This window comes from Scyliorhinus torazame, chromosome 17 (genome assembly GCF_047496885.1).
Source record: "Scyliorhinus torazame isolate Kashiwa2021f chromosome 17, sScyTor2.1, whole genome shotgun sequence".
In the NCBI taxonomy this organism is placed as follows: domain Eukaryota; kingdom Metazoa; phylum Chordata; class Chondrichthyes; order Carcharhiniformes; family Scyliorhinidae; genus Scyliorhinus; species Scyliorhinus torazame.
In genome coordinates this window covers 21,342,755-21,363,765 of record NC_092723.1, presented here as the reverse complement: position 1 = coordinate 21,363,765, position 21,011 = coordinate 21,342,755, and the positions used below count along the sequence as shown (strand labels likewise).

Genomic DNA, 21,011 nt, shown 5'->3' with positions numbered 1-21,011 from the left:
ATCTATGTCCCTCTATCCACTCCCATGGCCATTTATAGCCCCATGCCAACTTAGCTCCAACCCATGATCCCCAACCCAACCATTTGCCCTTATATGCTCCATGCAAACTCACCCAATATCCACCACGGGCAGACCTCAGGAACCATGTTGAGATTAAATAAAATAGAGTTTGAAGTGTCTATTGCAGACTTCATTAAAAAGCCACTTTTATAAAAACTCATTTAATATATTTAAATTCCTTCAAGTACTTAATACCTTATGCAAATATACATTTGCATTCATAGCCCTACATCACACTTTATAACTACTGAAGCTGTCAATTGAACTGCGATCTTACAGGCCCCACCCTATGATAATGATAGGTTATAGAATCAGTTGTGCAGCAGTAATCCTATAATGATAGTCCCCAGGCATGTGTCAAAAGGCAATGAAATACTGAAATTGCCAGCTGCCACACCAGGCTGTTTCTTCCCCAAAGAATTTAAAGGGCTTTGCGATTTAAATGACTTGACAGTGTGATAGTTCCACTGAGCGTATCCATTTTCTATACTCACTCACATATACTCTTCACAATACCCAAAGGCACCTGGCTGCCACCAAAGAACGGCTTAGCTCTCCAAAAGGGCAGCTTACTTCTTCCAAAGGATACCTTCCCACTCTAAATAACTCCTGTAGCTTTTCCTCAAATGTCGATGGCCACGAAGATCGCAATAACAAAATTTGGACCTGTTTCAATGCAGCTGCACTTTTATATGTGCATCTGCCTCTGTGAACCATGGATGTGCAAAGCTCAACCTTGCCTCATGCACCCCACCCTCTAAACACCAGCCCCCCACCCCCACCCCCTCCCCACCTACTCCAGCAAAAATGGGGAGTCCTGGGTTAGGGGGACATGGAGGCCCGGCTCTGTGAAAATTCTGGCCCGAGTCACGTAAGAGATGGAAAGATAACAAAAGCTTGGTGATAGAGGGAGGTTTCGAGGTCCAAAAACTAGGAGGGCAAGGCAACGAGGCGGAGATTGTGAGGGAGGGAATTACAGAGCTCGGGAGCAATTGAAGCCAGGAATGCACGGGAGGCTGGGACTCAAGGAGCACAAGGAGGTGGAAATATGCATTTTGGTGATGGAGATGCATATGTGGTCGAAAACTCAATTCTGGGTCCAATTGGGCATTGCGTTTGTGAACAATCTAGATGCTCTAGGTGCCTGTGTATGGATTGTATTCACAACACAAGAGGCTGTGAGTTCAAATCCGACCAGACAATTGTAAAATTGAATTCAATAAATCTGATCATTTGTGGCCTGGAAGGCAGCAGGGGGAAAAAAATGAAAGATGTCAGATTATCATAAAAATCCAATTGGGTCAAAATATCCTTCAGGGACGGGAATCTGCCACCCTTACCTACGCTTTGTGGTTGACCAGTGAGGAGAAACTGAGGAAGTGAAATAAATACTGCATTATTACAGATAAAATAAAAGTAGCATTTCACTAAAACCACCCACTTGTTTCTTAAAGCAAATTTACTTCTGAATGGCTACTTCATTATTTCACGCACTTAGCAATATTGTAGCTGTAATGTTGCACACGCAAAGTTGCGCATCAACATCTTCTGCTGCCTTTTTTCATGGTAAACAATTAAAAAACAATTTATTTCAATAAATGATCTGCAGACCACTACAGACACCTGTAATCGCAAGGTCACACTCGCAAGTCACAAGAGAATTGACCTGAGATTTATTTCAATCAGAAATATTCGTGAACAAGATTAGATGGTTTGTGGTAATGAATTCAATTAAGTTCCTTGCAGTCAGGGTCCTTGCAAGGTGTCTTCCACAGTAAAACAATCTTGCTAATATCTCATAGTCCCACTGAAACACTGACTTAACTGTCAATTTAACTTAACATTACTGGAAAACTGACGAATGTGCTTAGACCTAGACTAGATAGGTACATGTTAAGAAATCTCACTGAGGGATTTCACTTCAAATTGCATTCATTATTAATGTCTAATATCTGCTTTCTGCAGAAGACATTTGATCCATTTGTATAATCCAATTTGGTAATTGCCTCATCTGCGCTCACAGGTGAATGATCCCATGGCACTTTTTAAAAATAAATTTAGAGTACCCAATTATTTTTTCCCTCAATTAAGGGGCAATTTAGCATGGCCAATCCACCTATCCTGCACATCTTTTTTGGGGGGGGGGGGGGGGGAAGAGACCCACGCAGTCACGGAGAGAATGTGCAAACTCCACACGGACAGTGACCTGGGGCCAGGATCGAACCCGGGTCCTCAGTGGTGTGAGGCAGCAGTGCTAACCACTATGCCACCATGCTGCTCCCATAGCACTATTTTGAAGAAGAGCAGAGGATTTAACCCCCATGTCCCAGCCAATATTTATCCCTTAAACCACAGCACTATAAACAAAATGAACATCTGGTTATTATTACGTTTCTGTTGTGGAAGCCGGGGCAACTTAGCTGCTGCATTTCCTCCATTACAACTGTAACCACACTCCAACAGTATTTGATTGGTTGTAAAATACTTTGGAATGCTCTGATGCTACGAAAGGTGCTATATAAATTCAAGTCCTTCTTTTTTAAAGACGATCTGTTCCAGTGGTGTTGATGCAAAGGTAAGGTTTGGTCATAGGAGAACGCCCCCCACTCTTCTTCAAATGAAGAGCTCCCTCAGGATTGTACAGGCCGTGCAGCATAGAACCTGTCTCAAGTCTCTGGAGTGGGATATGAAACCCCATTTGGGGGTGGCCCAAAAACAAAAGTTCAACCTATTCAGACGCAGTGAGAGGAGGCTTAGGTCAGGTTGGAGACAAGGAATGCCAAAGAAAAAAATATATTCTTCATTCAAAGAGACCTATTTGTACAGACTATCAATCACTCTGGGCTACTTCTGTAAACTCCCATTGAGAACATATCACATGCCCTGGTTTCGCTCCTAGAGTACAATGACATTTGCCACTGACCCCCCCAAAAAGCCCGTGAAATTCCAATGCATTAATTTTGTCTCTTAAACTAAATCATGCTACATCTCAGATTCCCTAAGCTGCACAGGTATATTTACGCTCACAGCTCCAACATGAAAATTGATTTACCATAGCAAGTAGAATGTTCCATGGGAACCGTATTATATGAACCAACAACCTTCAAACCTAATCCCGGCCAGATACTTACATAGGATTACATAGAGTATATGGCGTATATAATATATATATATGATAGCAGGCCACTGAGCCCGACTGGGGAGATGGTGGTGTCGTGGTAATAACAGTGGTGGTGGTGTAATGGTAATATCGCTGGATTAGTAATCCAGAGGCCCAACATAATGGGCTGGAGGATTTGGGCTCAAATCCCATCACGGCAGCTGGTGGAATTTAAACTCAATTAATAAAAAATGGAATAAAAAGCTAGTCCCAGCAATGGTGACAGCTATCATCAATTGTTGTAAAAACCCCATCTGGTTCACTAATGCCCTTCAGGGAAGGAAATCCGCCATCTTTACCTGGTCTGGTCTCCATGTGGCTCCAGACCCACAGCAATGACTCTAAGGGCAATTAGAGATGGGCAACAAATTCTGGCCTTGCCAACGATGCCCACATTCCATGAAAGGATAAAGGGGGAAAAAACAGTTCATGTTGTGCCCAGTTTAGCTCAATTTAGCTCAGTTGGCTGGACAGCTGGTTTGTGACCCAGAGCAAGGCGCAGGTTCAATTCCCATACCAGCTGAGGTTATTCATGAAGGCCCGGCCTTCTCACCCTTGCTCCTTGCCTGAGGTGTGGTGATCCTCAGGTTCAATCACCACCAGGCAGCTCGCCCCCTCAAAGGGGAAAGCAGATTACGGTCATCTGGGACTATGGTGACTTTACTTACTGATATCATGACGGATCTTCAACCTCAATGCCATTTTCCTGCACTATTGCCATATCCCGAACCTGTTCAATATCTAGAAATCTATCAATATCTGCTTCAAACATGTTCAATGACTGAGCCTCCATGGCCCTCTGGGGTAGAGAAGTCCAAAGATTCACCACCCTCCGAGCGAAGAAATTCCTCCCCATCTCAGTCCGAAATGGCCTATTCTGAGACTATTTCCGCTGGTTCTAGGCTCGTCCTCCACTCATCCAGCCAGGGCAAATACCCTTCCTGCATCTATCCTGTCGAGCCCTAGAACAATTTTGTATGCTTCAATAACATCAGATCTCACTCTTCGAAACACTCAAGACATCGATTAGGTTGCCTCTCAGCCTTCTTTTCTCGCACACCTCCTCTAAACATTTCCCCTTACACTTTAAACTTATGCCCCCTAGTAATCGACTCTTTCACCCTGGGAAAAAACTTCTGATTGTCCACTCTGTCCATGTCCCTCATAATTTTGTAGACATCTATCAGGTCGCCCCTCAACCTCCATCGTTCCAATGAGAACAAACCGAGTTTATCCAACCTCTCCGCATAGCTAATGCCTTCCATATCAGGCAACATCCCGGTAAACCTCTTCTGTATCCTTTCCTAAGCCTCCACATCCTTCTGGTAGTGTGGCGACCAGAATTGAACACTATACTCCAAGTGTGGCCTAACTAAGGTTCTATACTGCTGCAGCATGACTCCTCATAATGCAATTCTTTAAGCTCATTTTGGTGCATCTCTTTGTATCAGTTCCAGGCCCGGATATCCTTCCTGAGGGACAGTGTCCAGAACTGAATGTTGTGTTCTGGGTGGGGTCTGACCATTGCTCTGTAGAACTGAAGTCTTCCAAAATGCGGTTAATTCATGCCCAGAACAACAGAAGATACATAGCTAAAAATACACGTGAGATATCTGTACATACCTGAGTGGCTTCGATGATGGGTTGAAGCCAGGCTCACTCTTCCCCATATTGTTATCAGGCACACGCTGACCAGTATTATCCACTTGCCCACGTTTTGTAAGTAGTTCCCACTCATCCTACAAGGAATTCATAAAATAGAGATGAAATTATATAAATTAATTCCCCTTCCTCTCCCGGAGGTGCTAACACTTACTGGGGTATGTTTCCAAGGCACCAGGGACGTTCCAGTACCTCATCCAAGTGGAAACCAGGAGTGAATTCTGGGCTACAGTAGGAGGTACAATTTTGTGGAATTATGGGTGTCACCGCCATTACTTGCCCCTTGAGAAGGTGAGCCATTCTCTTGAACTGCTGCAATCAGAGTGATGTTAGGGAGAGAGTTCCAGGATGTTGGATGAGCAACAATGAAGGAATGGCCAATGTATTTCCAAGTCAGCTAATGTGTGACTTGGGGAAGAGCGCCGGGGAAGTGATGGTCACAGGTTTGGGAGGTGCATTGGTGAGTTTCTGCGGTGGAAATGCGGAAGTAATCCAATACCTGCACCCAATGGCCATTTAATTAATGGCCTCCGAGGTTGTGATTGAGAACAGGATCCAAAGATGGCATTTCACTATTTAACTCAGAAGTGCTGAGGTTGATCCCAGCATCAACCTCCTTCCACCAGCATCCTCTGTTAGCACAGCTAAAGCAGGCATAAACCAGGGATTCAAACTTTCTATCTACATGGCTCAAACTTCAGCAGTTAGGAAAACCAGGACTTTATATAAACTTTTATTAACTTAGCATTGATCCCAAACTCTGAAGACTCCTTGTAGAATCGTCACACCATTCCAACTCCTTCAACGTAGAGGTCATTATCCTTGTCTCTTTCCTTTTTCATTGCGTCAACAACCAATGTTCAATAACTCTGAGATTTCTAAATTTCCCCATTGATTTTCAACCAATTCACAGAAGGGAAATTAAGTTATGAAGGTAGATGCACACAAGCGATGTAATGAATCTTGATGTGATAGGGTTTGGAGTGACATTTTAAGCTTGTTTATTAATGATGCATTCCAAGTGTTAGAGCAAGAACTAGATGGACGTGTTAGGGATGGGTTAAGAGACATTCCAATTAGATGTCTCATTGATGTTAAGTATCCAATAATTGACACTGATATGGAAAAGGGGTTGCAGGTGGCACTTGTGTGGTGATAGAGCTTTGAACAGAGTGTGTTCAAGGAAAATAAACATGCCTTGGGAAAGGAGCAGAACTCTTAACTCTTTACTCAACAGCAGTCAGAAGCTAATAGGACAGGAGCAGAAGTATTTTCTACTTTTATGTTCCATGCCTCTCAGTTAGAATAAGGTGAACAGTTCCGATCTCCATATTATACGAAGGATTTAAAGGCGCCAAATTGATGCAATAAGATTTACAAGGCTGATATCAGGACAGAAAGGCTGCAACAAACAGGAAAGACTGAAGCCGCCGGGTCGCCTTCCTCTAGAAATGGGAGCACTGAGGAAAATCCTGATTAGAGGTATTTAAAATTATGAAGGAGATTGCTAGGATAGATGCAGAGAAAATGGCCAGAATTTTCCATCTCCGCCCACCAGTGGGATCTTACAGTCCTGCCAAAGTTTTTTTTTTGTTGCCCTTCCCCCACTTCCGCGTGCGTCAGGGGGTCCGCGCGGAGGCAGCCGGGGAATGCAGTTGTCCGGCCGGCCCCGCCCCTTTAACTCGCCACGCGGGGGAACTACAACTCCCAGGCTGCACCGCGGCTCTCCCTGAAGGCGACCTGTCCTCTGGCGCGTACGTCCGGCCCGTCTGTCCTGCCAAGGTTAATGGACTTTTGGCTGTCTCGCAGCATCCACTGCAGTGGAACCCACCATGGCAGGACCAGAAGATCCCGGCCAATGTATATACTAGGAGGAGAGTCAAAGATTAGGTGCTATAAATATAAGACATACACTGTTTAATCCTGTAAAGAATTCAGGAGAATAGGTTTTACCCAGACTGTGCTGAGAATGTGCTACCTCATGGAATGGTTGAGGTGAGCAACATAGATATAAAGGGAATCAAGGTAAGGAATAGAAGGATATCCAACAATGGTTAGATCCAACAATGCATGTCTCATACAACATGTCAAGCCCAATAACATCCATAGGGCATGTCATGTACCAACAATTAATGTGACATTCAAAAGTATATGCCACATTCAACAATGCATGCCAGAGCTAATAATGAATGCGTGCCACAACACAACAACGCATGTTGCACCAAATGATGCTTGTCAAGCCCAACAATTGATGTCATATCTAAATATGGATGCCACACCCAACCATCCCTATCATGCCAACAGTGTCCCTCATGTCAACAAAGTAAGCCACACTCAACATTTGTCACAAACAACAGTGCACATTATGACCAACAATGCATGTTTTCTTTTTTTTTAATTCGAGTACCCATTTCATTTTTTCCAATTAAGGGCCATTTCAGCGTGGCCAATCCACCTAGCCTGCACATCTTTTGGGTTGTGGGGGCGAGACCCACGCAAACATGGGGAGAATATACAAACTCCACCCGGACACAGTGTGACACAGAGCCAGGATCGAACCTGGGACCTCGGCGCCGTGAGGCAGCAATGCTAACCACTGCGCCACCGTGCTGCCCTTCCAACAGTGCATGTTACGGCCAACAATGTGATGCCAACAATGCTCATCCCGCCCAATAATGCATGCCACATCTAGCACTAATGTGTATCATGCCAAGTGTGCACATCACAACCCAAAATGCCATGACACACGCGACATGGCATTTGATGCCCAACATTGTATGTTGCAGATGAGAAGCCAGACAGGAAAAAACTTGCTGGCCCATCAAGCCGATTCAACTCAACATCATGATACCCAGCTTACCCTTCACATGTAGTCATGTGATGTCCCTGGAGAGACAAAGAATTGTTTTAAAAACCCACGGCCAGTTCCTTTCATAACCATTCAGGTGTGATGTACCATCAATTCACCTAGAGACTGAGAGAGCGAGTGTACATTAGGCTTTATTAATCATGAACTTGTCTAGCCAGAGACGGTTGTACAGATGAGTGCCACCCACAGATGGTCGGTCAATATATGGCCCCGGTCACCGGGGTTACAGTACCTGGAAGTAGTCCGTATCGCCACTTCCAGGTCATAGGTTACAGTATCATACAGACAGCTCATGCATTAAGTGAATACATTCACCACAAGGTGATTAAACCGAGTTCCAGAAAATCACAGTGACCTGGGGAGTACAAAACTCAGAAATCGACCCACCTTTGTACTCAGCAATATTGGTCGCAAGAAGGAGTTAACCCAGCTCCTTTATCATTGGTTAATCCTCACTCGCCACAGGAAACGGTAACCTATTCCAAATCTGAACAAACGTCTGCCTCTAGAAAAGCTTCCTTATAAAGAACCTAGTCCTAGGCTTCTGTACCTTATACAGATGGGGTTTCCCGTTGTTCACACCGTCTGCCACCAGGGGGACCCGCAGAAGACATAAGTTGCTAACCTACTCTGAGAACCAGAGGGGGCATTAACAGCAATCTCTGCTGAACCAACGTCATGTCACATCCAACAACCCACGTCACTGCCACGAACATATTCTACCTGACAATGTATGCTGCAAACATCAATGCATGCCAGAAGCAAAAATGCACGCCACAGTTAAGCATGCATGTGACAGACAACAATGTATAAAAGTAAGTGCACATTGCACCCAACAATGCATATTATAACCAGCAATGCTTGCCACATCCAACTAAAAGAAGTCTTACAACACCAATTTAAAGTCCAACAGGTACTATTTGGAATCACTAGCTTTCGGAGTGAAGCGGTGGGGCTGGATAGGGGGTCAGCGATAGGTGGAATTGTCAATGGTGTTCTGGACAGAAGACAAAAAGAATATAAATGGGGGTGATTAAGGCTAACAAGGGTGCTGATAGTGGCACATAAAGAGATTAGAATGTGTGAACGACAGAACAAAGACGAGCAGTGTGTCAAAGGGCAACTAGGAACAGGGAACAGGTGGCCCAGGTGGGGTGGAGGGAGGGGGGACAATAGTGAGGGAAAAACAGATCAATGGAAGAAATTAAAATAAATTGATCGAAATAAAAATGAGGTGAAGATGCAGGTGAGAGTTCACAGTGTGAAATTGTTGAACTCAATGTTAAGTGCAGAAGGCTATAATGTGCCTAATCGGAAGATGAGGTCCTGTTCCTCCAGTTGCTGCGAGTGTCCAGTATTTTCTGTTTTTGCAATAATGAATAATATTTGTGAGAAGAGGGCAAACAAAGTTGTTGGGAGACACTGCAGTTTATGCTCCGGCTTTTAAATCATTTATATTGACTTCATGCATTATAAAAAAGATGCAGCCACTTCCACACGAGATTAACTAAATGTGCAGTAGACTGGATGGAATTGAGCGAGCACTGTGTCTCTTTAGCGCTGCAGTCTTATGCAATGTGCATTTGCCAGTCTAAACTCAATACTCTCTTGAAGTGGAGCCAAACACATGGATGCATCTGGAAAGAAGCAATTCAATTAGGGAAGATCTACAGGGAACCCATGCACTGTGATACACATTAAACCTACAAAGTCAGCTGCGTAAAAACAATGGGGGAATCTTCTGCGCTGCAGCCCAAATTGAATATAGAGTACGGTAATCTCACAGTTACGGTGCAGGACTCAGAACCAAGGAGTCATGGGTTCAAATCCCACCAGGACAAGCTGTTAAATTGAATTCAATAAAGTGCTTTAAAATATACAATGTTCATCGTAATCTCAAAGCTCTTTACACTCGATGACATGCTTCTTTAGAAGTGTAATCACTGCTATAATAAGAACATGTGTAGGCCATTTGGTCCATCAAACCTTCTCCGTCATTCAATAAGAACATGGCTGATCGTCAACCTAAACTTTAGCATCCTGCACTATCCCCACACCCCTTTATCCCCTTAGAATCCAAAAGTCAATCAATCTCAGTCTTGAATGAGTTCAACAGCTGAGCATCCCAGCTCTCTGGGGTAGAGCATTTCAAAGATTCAGAACCCTCTGAAATAAGAAATCTTTCTGCATCTCAGTGTTAAGTGGCTGACCCCCTTATCCTGAGACTATGATCCCTGGTTCTAGACTCTCCAGTCAAGGAGAGACAACCACTCAGCAACTCCACTGCCAAACATTCCTAGAACGTTATATATTTCGATGGGATCCTGTCTATATTTCTAAACTCTGGAACATATAGGCCCACTCTACTCAATCTCCCTTCATAGGACAACCCTCTTAACGCAGGAATGAATCTAGTGAACCTTTATTGTATCGCCTTTAAGGTGGGGGGCGGAGGCTACCCAGCTGGGGCTCAACAGAACTGAACATAAAAGTCAGCCCAAGCAGGGGTCGCCCTGTGATTGGTTACTGCCGTGGGTGGATTATTGTCAATAGTAAAATAAATCTTTTGCTTCCTACCGCTGGCTTCCTTGGTCACTAAACTAACACCGCATTTGCTTTCCTGGTTTCTTGTCTAGACATCTGGCAGATTCTTTGTGTCTTTTTCAAAATTCACTTTTCTACCTCACTTTGTATCATCAATAAACCTGGATTTGTTGCACTCTAAGTCTTTCATATATATAAATATAGATTGGAAGTAGCTGATGCTCCAGCACTGGTCCTTGTAGCACCTCACTAGTAACAGCATGCCAACTAGAAAATGACCGATTTATTCCTACTCTCTGTTTCAGGTCCACTAACCAATGCTCAGTCCAAGCGATTATGCATATTACCCCAATATTCCATGAGAGTGTAGTGAATGCAACAGTCAATTTGTGGGCAGCAAGCTCCTACAAACAGCAATGAGATATTAGCCAGAAAAATAAGTTTCAGTGTTGATGAACTGATATGTGCTGGAGCAGGGTGCTGGGGAGATCTCACTGCTCTTGTTTGAAATAGAGCCAAGTAATCTTTTACACCCACCATGAAAAACAATTAATATTCCCTGCCTCCCCCCTCCCAGTTAATATATCACAAGGTAGACTGATAGGTGAGGAAGGTCATTCCTTCTATATTAACTCATCCACCCAGAATCAATGCACAGTCCCAACAACAACTTGCACTTATGTATCATCTGAAAGATAGTCAAACATCCCAAGTCACTCCATAGGAGCATTATCAATCAGAATTGGGCACTGAGATCCATAAGCAGATATTAGCACCGGTGACCAAAAGCTTGTTCATAGTGTTAGGATTTAAGAAGCATCTTCAATTGGAGAGGGGCAGGGAGGTTTTGGGAGGGAATTCCAGAGTTTAGGGTCCATGCAGCTGAAAGCATGGGAGCGACTAAAATCAGGGATCAACAGTGTCTGAAATTGCAGGATTGCGGAGATTTCAGAGGATTGTGTGACTGGAGGAGATTACAGAGAAAGGGAGCGGTGAGAGGGATTTGATAACAAGGGACGAGAATTTCAAAACCAAAGCATTGCTGGATCTAGATCCATCCAAATAATATCAGGCCACAGTGGTTGTGTTGAGATAGTGAAGGATGACATAATAGATTGTGCTTTGCCCAAACAAGTAGCAGAATTGTAGAATGGTTACAATACACGAGGAGGCCTTACGGCCCGTCATGTCCATGCTGGCCCATCTATTCACACTCCCCTGCCATTCCCTCCAGCCCTTCAATTTTCCTCCCTGCAGATAATTACCCAACTCTCTTTTGAAAGCTACAATCAAAATCTGCCCCCATCACATTCTCTGGCAGTGCATCTCAGGCCCTAACCACTCACTGCGTTACAAAGCTTTTCCTCAGGTTGCTTTTTGGTTGTCTTGCCAATCACTTTAAATCTATGTCCTCTGATTCTGGACCCTTCCACCAATTGAAACAGCTTTGTAGATGAAAGAGTTAACATCTGAAGCACATGTGATGCATGATGTAATAACGAGGTCAGATCACGTGACTGAGAAGTAGGGGGCGGCATAGTGGCGCAGTGGCTAGCACTGCTGCCTCACGGCGCCGAGGACCCGGGGTGGATCCCGGCCCCGGTCACTGCCCGTGCGGAGTTTGCGCATTCTCCCCTGTGTCTGCATGGGTCTCACCCCCACAACCCAAAGATGACTGAGATGTAGAAGCAATCTGGAAGGATGAGAAGCTCCAACCTCATGTGGCGGCCCAAATATATAAACATTTGCTGTAAATAACAAGGAAAGTAAGTAAAGTTGCCATAGTCCCAGATGACTATAGGCTGCTTTCCCTTTGAGGGGGGAGCTGACTGGTGGTGATTTAACCTGAGGATCACCACACCTCAGGCGAGAGGCAAGGTTGAGGAGGCGGGCTGCCTGAATAACTTCAACCGGTATGGTAATTGAACAGCAAAACAAGGGGCGAAATTCTCCCGAAATGGCGCGATGCCTGCCGACTGGCGCCCAAAACGGCGCCAATCAGACGGGCATCGCGCCGCCCCAAAGGTGCGGAATGCTCCGCATCTTTGGGGGCCGAGCCCCAACATTGAGGGGCTAGGCCGACGCCGGAGGAATTTCCGCCCCGCCAGCTGGCGGTAACGGCCTTTGTTGCCCCGCCAGCTGGCGCAGAAATGACATCCCCGGGCGGCGCATGCGCGGGAGCGTCAGCGGCCGCTGACAGTTTCCCACGCATGCGCAGTGGAGGGAGTCTCTTCCGCCTCCGCCATGGTGGAGACCGTAGCGGAGGCGGAAGAAAAAGAGTGCCCCCACGGCACAGGCCCGCCCGCGGATAGGTGGGCCCCGATTGCGGGCCAGGCCACCGTGGGGGCACCCCCCGGGGTCAGATCGCCCCGCGCCCCCCCCCCCCCCCCCCCAGAACCACGGAGCCCGCCCACGCCGCCTTGTCCCGCCGTTCAAAAGGTGGTTTAATCCATGCCGGAGGGACAGGCAATTTATCGGCGGGACTTCGGCCCATCTGGGCCGGAGAATCGAGCGGGGGGGCCCGCCAACCGGCGCGGCCCGATTCCCGCCCCCGCCGAATATCCGGTGCCGGAGACATCGGCAACCGGCGGGGGCGGGATTCACGGCAGCCCCCGGCGATTCTCCAACCCGGTCGGGGGTCGGAGAATGACGCCCAAGTTTCCCGTTCTGATGAATGGTCAGTGACCGGAAACATTCCGTCTCTTTCCTCTCTCCACAGATAATGCCAAAACAGCTGACTATTTCCAGCACTTTACGCTTTTATTACAACAGTGTATTTGGAGTCATCCATATTTATTGATAATATCATCATGCGTGAAGGCATTAAGTTGGAGAATATGAAAGTCTCAGTAACAGAGCATAGATCTTGTCAGGACAGGATGAAATATTTGCATCGCCTGTCTCAACCTCAGGACATCCAAATCCAACTTACAACCAATTGAATGCTTTAAGTATAGTCGCAGCTGTGGAGTGGGAAATACAACAGCTATTTTGCGCACAGCAAGCTCCCACAAACACCTTAAGGTTCCACAGTTGGATAAGGCTTGGTGAGACCAGACTGGAGTACTGTGTGCAGTTTTGGCCACCATAAACTCTTTCACAATATACCATGGGCAGCACAGCAGCACAGTGGTTAGCACAGTTGCGTCACTGCTCCAGGGTCCCAGGTTCGATTTGCGGCTTGGGTTGGGTCACTGTCTGTGCGGCATCTGCACATTCTCCCCGTGTCTGCAAGGGTTTCTTCCGGGTGCTCCGGTTTCCTCCCACATTCCAAAGATGTGCAGGTTAGGTGGATTGGCCATGCTAAATTGCCCTTAGTATCCAAAAAGGTTGGGTGAGGTTACTGGATTACGGAGATAGGGTGGAGGTGCGGACTTGGGTAGGGTGCTCTTTCCAAGGACTGGTGCAGACTTGATGGGCCAAATGGCCTCCTTCTGCACTGTAAATTCTTTGATAAAGCAAGGACATACTTACATTGGAGGCAGCACAGCAAAGATTCACTCGATTGGTTTCTGGAATGAGAATGTTGTCTTGTGATGGGCGGTTGAGTAAATTGGACCCATACTCTCTGAAGTTTAGAAGGATAAGAGGTGATCATATTGAAACATACAGAAGAATGAAAGGGTTTGAGAGGATAAACACTGAGAAATTGCTTCCCCTGGATGGGGAATCGAGAACAAGCTAGCACAATCCTAGGATGAGGCATTGATTCTTTAGGACTGAGATAAGGAGATGTAAGGAGACATTTCCAAGCAAAAGAGTTCAGAATCCATAAAAATAGCCATCCTGCGGACTGTGGATACTCCATCTTTGAAGTGATTTTGGACTGGGCGAGATGGATTATTGATCAATTAGGGAATGAAGCGAGAAGGAGAGCAGGCATGAATATAGAGTTGGGGCAGACGCTTAACCATGGAGGGGAGATGGTGGCACAGTGGTAAGATCATTGGGCTGGTAACCCAGAGGCCGCAAGCTAACAGTCTGGGGGCGTGGATACGAATCCCACCATGGGAGCTGGTAGAATTTAAAATCTGGAATTACAAACTAGAGTCAGTATTGGTGACCCATAAAACCATCTGGTTCACTAATGTTCTGGAGGGAAGGAAGTCAGCTATCCTTATTTGGTCTGGCCTACGCCTGACTCCAGACCCACAGCAATGTTTTTGACTCTTAACTGACCTCTGGAATGTCCCAGCAAACCACTCAGTTCTAGGACGATAAGGGATGGGCAAAAAAGGCTGGCGTTGCCAACACCCCCTGAAATAATTTTTTTTTTTTTTAAATGACGACCCTGAATGGAAGAGCAGGCTTATTGGATCTCATCCTTTACTCTTGCTCCTAGTTCATCAAGTTCTCATGAGTTAAATATTCTGTTTTTTATGACGTTAATTGACAAATAAACATTGGCCAGGGCACCAAGGGAAACTCCCGCCTTTTTTTATAAATTGGTGCCATGGGCTCCTTCACATCCACCTGAGATAATAGCTGGAGCCTTGGGTTAACCTCTCATCTGGAAGACAGCACCTCTGACAGTGCAGCACTCCCTCCAACATCAGTTCAGCCTGTGAGGGATAGAAACTGAGGACATGAGAAATACTCAAGTGGTAAAGGTAAAGGTGATCTGATGGGAGATAATAAGGAGTGTGTACCTTAGATTAAAAAGGAAATCCAGGAGGGTGGAAAAGAAATTTAAAATTTCAAATGTTTTCACTGTAATAAACTAGGCCATGGAAAGTCACAGTGTTGGTGGTTGAAGAAAAGCACTGGGAAGGCTGATGTGGTAAAACAGGATAAGACAGTTTGTTAAAGTGGTAAAGGAAAGCCCAAGTGAAGCGAAGGAGGTGCAAAAGATTGTACAGCCTGATCAAGAGGTGATTGATAAAAAGGTGCCAGATCTCTTTAAATAATTTACTTATGTGGGTAAAGTTTACTCGTGTGTATCAGGAGGAGCAGGTAAAGAAGTCACAATTTTAAGAGATACGGGTGCTAGTCAATCTTTAATGGTAAGAGTTGAGGAGTTATGTAGTTTGGGAAGAATGTTGCCAGAAATGGTGGTAATGTGTGGAATTTAGGGTGAGAGGAGTAGTGTTCAATTATATAAGGGAAGGTTGGAAAGTTCAGTGAAGACTGGTGAAGTGGTAGTAGGAGTAATAGAGAAACTATCTTGTCCAGGAATACAGTTTATCTTGGGTAATGATATAGCTGGATCGCAGGTGGGAGTGATGCCTACTGTGGTTGATAAGCCAGTGGAAAATCAGACACTTGAAGTGTTGAAGGACGAATATCCTGTGATTTTTCCAGATTGTGTAGTAACAAGGTCGCAAAGTCACAGGTTAAGACAAGAGGAGAAATCAAAGAGTGAAGATGACATTGAAGTGCAATTATCAGAAATGATTTTTGATCAGATGGTTGAAAAAGAACAAGAACAGGCGGAGGATGAGGCGGATATTTTTAGTTCAGGAAAATTAGCGGAGTTACATCAGAAAGATGTAGAAATAAACCGGTTGTATCAGAAAGCATACACAGAAGAGGAATCTGAGTGTATACCAGAGTGTTATTACCATAAAAGTGATGTCTTGATGAGAAAATGGAGACCTGTACATATGCAGGCGGATGAATAGTGGGCAGAAGTTCATCAAGTAGTATTGCCGGTAGGGTATAGAAAGGAGGTGTTGCGAGTTGCACATGAGGTACCAGTGGGAGGTCATTTGGGAATAAGGAAAACTCAAGCTAAAATCCAGAAACATTTTTATTAGCCTGGACTACATAAAGATGTAGTTAAATTTTGTCAATCATGTCACACATGCCAAGTGATAGGGAAACCTCAAGCAGTGATAAAACCAGCGCCCTTACTACCCATTCCAGCATTTGAGGAACCTTTTACAAGGGTCCTAATTGATTGTGTAGGACCGCTTCCTAAAACAAAAAGTGGGAATCAATATCTTTTGACTGCAATGGATGTGTCTACTAGGTTTCCAGAGGCCATTCCAGTATGTAATATTACAGCTAAAAAGATTGTGGAGGAGTTACTTAAATTCTTTACTAGATATGGGCTACCCACAGAAATACAATCGGATCAAGGACCAAATTTTACCTCAAGGTTATTCAAAGAAGTTATGGATAGCTTAGGAATAAAACAATTTAAATCAACTGCATACCATCCAGAATCGCAGGGAGCGTTAAAAAGGTGGCATCAGACATTAAAGACAATGTTGAGGGCTTATTGTCAAGATTATCCAGAGGATTGGGATAAAGGAATTCCATTCGTACTGTTTGCAATTAGGGATGCACCTAATGAATCAACCAAATTCAGTCCTTTTGAACTAATTTTTGGTCATGAGGTAAGAGGACCCCTTAAATTGATTAAGGAAAAATTGGTGAGTGAGAAATCAGAACTTAAATTATTGGATTACATGTCAAATTTTAGGGAACGATTAAATAGAGCAGGTGAATTGGCTAGACAACATTTGAAAGTTGCACAAAATGAGATGAAACGGGTAGTGGGCAAGAAATCCAAAGGTCTTAGTTTTGCCAGTGGAGATAAAGTTTTAGTATTGTTACCAGTGGTAGGTGAACCTTTAAAAGCTAGATTCTGTGGACCTTATCAGATTGAAAGGAAATTAAGTGAGGTGAATTATGTGGTACAAACACCATAGAAGGAAGACTCACCGACTGTGACATGTGAATATGCTTAAAAGGTACTTTGAAAGGGAAGGAGAGAAAAAGGAGGAAGTTTTAATAATTCTAACTCAAAGTGCCGAACCAAATCCAGATGACTGTGAATTTGACATACCTCAAATTAAATTGGAAAACGAGAATGTTCTTAAAAATTGGGATAAATTGTTGAGTTACCTTCCAGAGGAAAAACAAACTGACCTGAAAGAGTTATTGATATCTCATGGACAAGTTTGTGGAGATAAATTGGGAAGTACTAAAATGGCTATACATGATGTAGATGAGGGAAATGCTGTTCCAATCAAACAACATCCATCTAGACTTCACCCTTTAAAATTGGTACAGGTTAACAAAGAAATTGAGAGTTTGCTTAAAAATGGCATAATTGAAGTGGGTTTGAGCCAATGGAGCTCACCCATAATGATGGTACCTAAACCAGACGGTACCCAACGGTTGTGTGTGGACTATAGAAAGGTGAATGCAGTTACAAGCACGGACTCTATCCTATCCCACGTTTGGAGGATTGCATTGAGAAAGTGGGACAATCAGCTTTTATTTCCAAACTGGATTTACTTAAAGGTTACTGGCAGGTACCTTTATCTGAAAGGGCGAAGGAGATTTCAGCTTTTGTGTCTCTAGATGGTATATACCAATTCAAAGTTATGCCATTTGGCATGAAAAACGCCCCAGCCACATTTCAACGGTTAACTAACAAAGTGGTTTCAGGATTACCCAATTGTGCGGTATACATCGACGATCAGGTAATTTTCAGCCAGACATGGAAAGAACATGATGGTTTGGTTTTTTTTCTTGGGGGAGGTGTCATGTGAGAGTACCTTTAAGAAATGGGTGTTGATTACTGCACTGATGTCAGAGAGTGGGTGGAGCTGGGCTGTCTGTCAGCTTTTTGCTTTCGCTTTAGGCTGTTTGCTGCAGGGTGTGTTTTAGTTTCGTTTTCAGAGATGGATAGCTGCAGTCACAGCTAGGAGGTGTATGAATCTCTCTCTGTAATCTAAAGACTATAAATCAATCCTGGTGATTTAAAACTAATAACAGTAGTGACTTTAACCTGATGTGCTTCTGGTAAAAGGTGTTTTAAGTCTTATGGATGTTAAAAGGAAAGCTTAAAAGATTACTTAATGTTATATTCTTTGGGGGTTGTATTTGAATTAATGGTTGCTAAGATGATCACTGTATGTTTTAAAAAGCTTAACTTGAATTCATAGAATAAACATTGTTTTGCTTTAAAAAATACTTTTCCATTTCTGTTGTGCCACACCTGTAGAGTGGGCCGTGTGCTCTCCATACCACAATCTATTAAAAGTTGTGGGTCAGGTGAACTCCATAATACACTCTGGGGTTATCTAAACCCTGGCCCATAACACTGGTCTATTTTAAATGCTCTTATCCACCTATCAAAATTATTTTGTTTGATTCTTTCAAATTCTTTATAAGTCTGATTGTTGTTTCCTTATATTTCTAAACTTCTGTCGATAAGCTTCTGGCACTAGTTCTTCTGCACTTCAAATGTTTCTCACTTCATCATAACCCCTAGATACCTTCTTTGACAATGATGCAACCACGTCACTAGCTCTACCTACGGGTTTCGATTGAACCAACAATGGCCACATGGTTTTTGGTCAATTTAATCGTTCAGCTACTTTCTGAAAAAAAAGGATAAAAAACGCTTCCGCATCTTTCTTGTCCAACCTTGGCAACGCTTGGACATATTTAAACATATCTCCACTCGGATTTGGACTTTGGAAGGGTTACTTCTCCCTCTTGCATTTCCTCAACTTCCTTTTTAAAAATAAATTTAGAGTACCCAATTTGTTTTTTTCCAATTAAGGGGCAATTTAGCGTGGCCAATCCACCTACCCTGCACATCTTTGGTTTGTAGGGGTGTAACCCACCCAAACACGGGGAGAATGTGCAAACTCTACACGGACAGTGACCCAGAGCCGGGATTGAACCTGGGACCTCGGCGCCGTGAGGAAGCAATGCTAACCATTGCGCCACCGTGCTGCCCTCGCCTTTCTTCAACTCCTGCCTTTAACTCCAACCTTTTAAGATGATAAAATTTCTCTGTCTCTCTCTCTCTCCTCTTCCCTTTCTTCCTTTGCTATTCTTTCCATTTCCATACCAAGTTTATTAATAATAATCTTTATTAGTGTCATAAGTAGGCTTACATTAACACTGCAATGAGATTTACTCATTTCAAATTACTTCGGGGGGGCACGGTAACACAGTGGTTAGCACTGTTGCTTCACAGCTCCAGGGACCCGGGTTCGATTCGCGGCGTGGGTCACTACCTGTGCGGAGTCTGTACGTTCTCCCCATGTCTGCGTGGGTTTCCTCCGGGTGCTCCGGTTTCCTCCCACAGTCCAAAGATGTGCAGGTTAGGCCATGATCAATTGCCCTTAGGTTAGGTGGGGTTACTGGTTTATGGGGATAGGCTGGAGGTATGGGCTTAAGTGGGGTGCTCTTTCCAAGAGCCGGTGCAGACTCGATGGGCCGAATGGCCTCCTTCTGCACTGCAAACTCTATGATTAATTCTATGATTATAAAAGCTCAATCACTTTCTAATTGTTTCATTTGTAATTGAATTTTAGCTAATTCCACTGATTTTTGCCGTGACCCCGGCATCTCTTCCAAACATAAATGCTGAACGATCGCTCTAATTATCTCTACCTTCCTCGCCCCTGCAGATGAATTCAACCGCAACTTGCCTGCCAATTCCAAAAGTTTTGGTTTAACCATCTTTTGCAAACCCCGCCCCCCTGCTAGTTATTTCCTCCACACCCAGGAAACCCTAAGCCTCTGAAGGAGCCATTTTACGAGTCACTCCTTGTTAAACTGACACAGTATCAACACCTAAAAGCAACAGTTCCCCACACTCACTGTCTTTAGATTCAATAACCTCAAACCAAGCAAGGGAAATTAATTGGGTACTCTAAATTTAAAAAGAAAAAAAATTTAGACACAGAATTGAACACAATAACAATAGAATAGCTTATTTACCAGTTACAACATTGTACTTGTTTTCTAACCTTTCCTCTACATAGATATATATTCCAATTCAGCAAACCCATGTATATTAAAATACCACTCGTGCATAGTGTTCTATTTTTTATTTTAGAGTACCAATTAATTTTTTTCCAATTGAGGGGCAATTTAGCGTGGCCAATCCACCTACCCTGTACATCTTTGGGTTGTGGAGAGGAAATCCACGCAAACACAGGGAGAATGTGCAAACTCCACACGGAGTTTCAGGAAGTGTAGTAGATTGTAGTTTAGTCGGGCAGCATGGTCAGCACGGGCTTGGAGGGCCGAAGGGCCTGTTCCTGTGCTGTACATTTCTTTGTTCTTTGACAGTGACCCAGAGCCGGGATTGAACCTGGGACCTCCGTGCCGTGATGCAGCAATGCTAACCACTGCTCCACCGTGCTGCCCTAACTCGTGAATAATGTTAACAATCAGGTTCTATTTGCATATCTTGAGACAGCCCTTGAGAGGTATTTCTTTAGAACCAAATTGAACCTTGCCCGTCCAGCTTGGTGTTCCAGAACCAAGATACTTGACCGATCCCGTTACCTATGGCAACACAAACTTTAAAATGTGAACATTTCTCACATTCATCACAACTGAAAAAGACGAACACAAGGAAGGAACAGTCAAGTCCTTTAGAAATTCAGACCAAAACCTCCGCAAGCAAAAACATTTACCTCCTAAAAATAAAAATAGACTATGAAATCATGAACAGAAAGAAACTATTAAGGAGCTGTTTCTGAAAAGCTAATACATTTCCAGCTAATGCATCAGAAACTGGATTAGCAGCTATGTTGTTGCAAATGTACCGTTGTCACGGGCAACGCTGCACTTAGGCTTTACATTCATTGACTGAAACTGAGGCAAGATCTGCACAGTTGACAAGGAACCCGTTAGCATTGCTTTTACCTGTAATTGGCTCAATTGGCTTACGTAAAGCTATGAGTCATTGTTTAAATAAACTATTAATTACTTCAGTTCAAAACAGAAGAT

At 44.1% G+C, this 21,011-nt stretch overlaps 1 protein-coding gene across 3 annotated transcripts in view; it reads right to left on the bottom strand.

The window, feature by feature from the left end:
• The window catches only part of LOC140393771 (chemokine-like protein TAFA-2), a 113,431-nt gene that overhangs the window by 21,618 nt on the left and 70,802 nt on the right, over nt 1-21,011 (bottom strand). For all 3 annotated transcript variants that reach the window (XM_072480170.1, XM_072480171.1, XM_072480169.1), the window contains exon 2: nt 4,844-4,959. In XM_072480170.1, coding sequence (XP_072336271.1) covers nt 4,844-4,958 — 115 coding nt within the window. In that variant the 5' untranslated portion in view covers nt 4,959. The remainder of the gene's footprint in view (nt 1-4,843; nt 4,960-21,011) is intronic.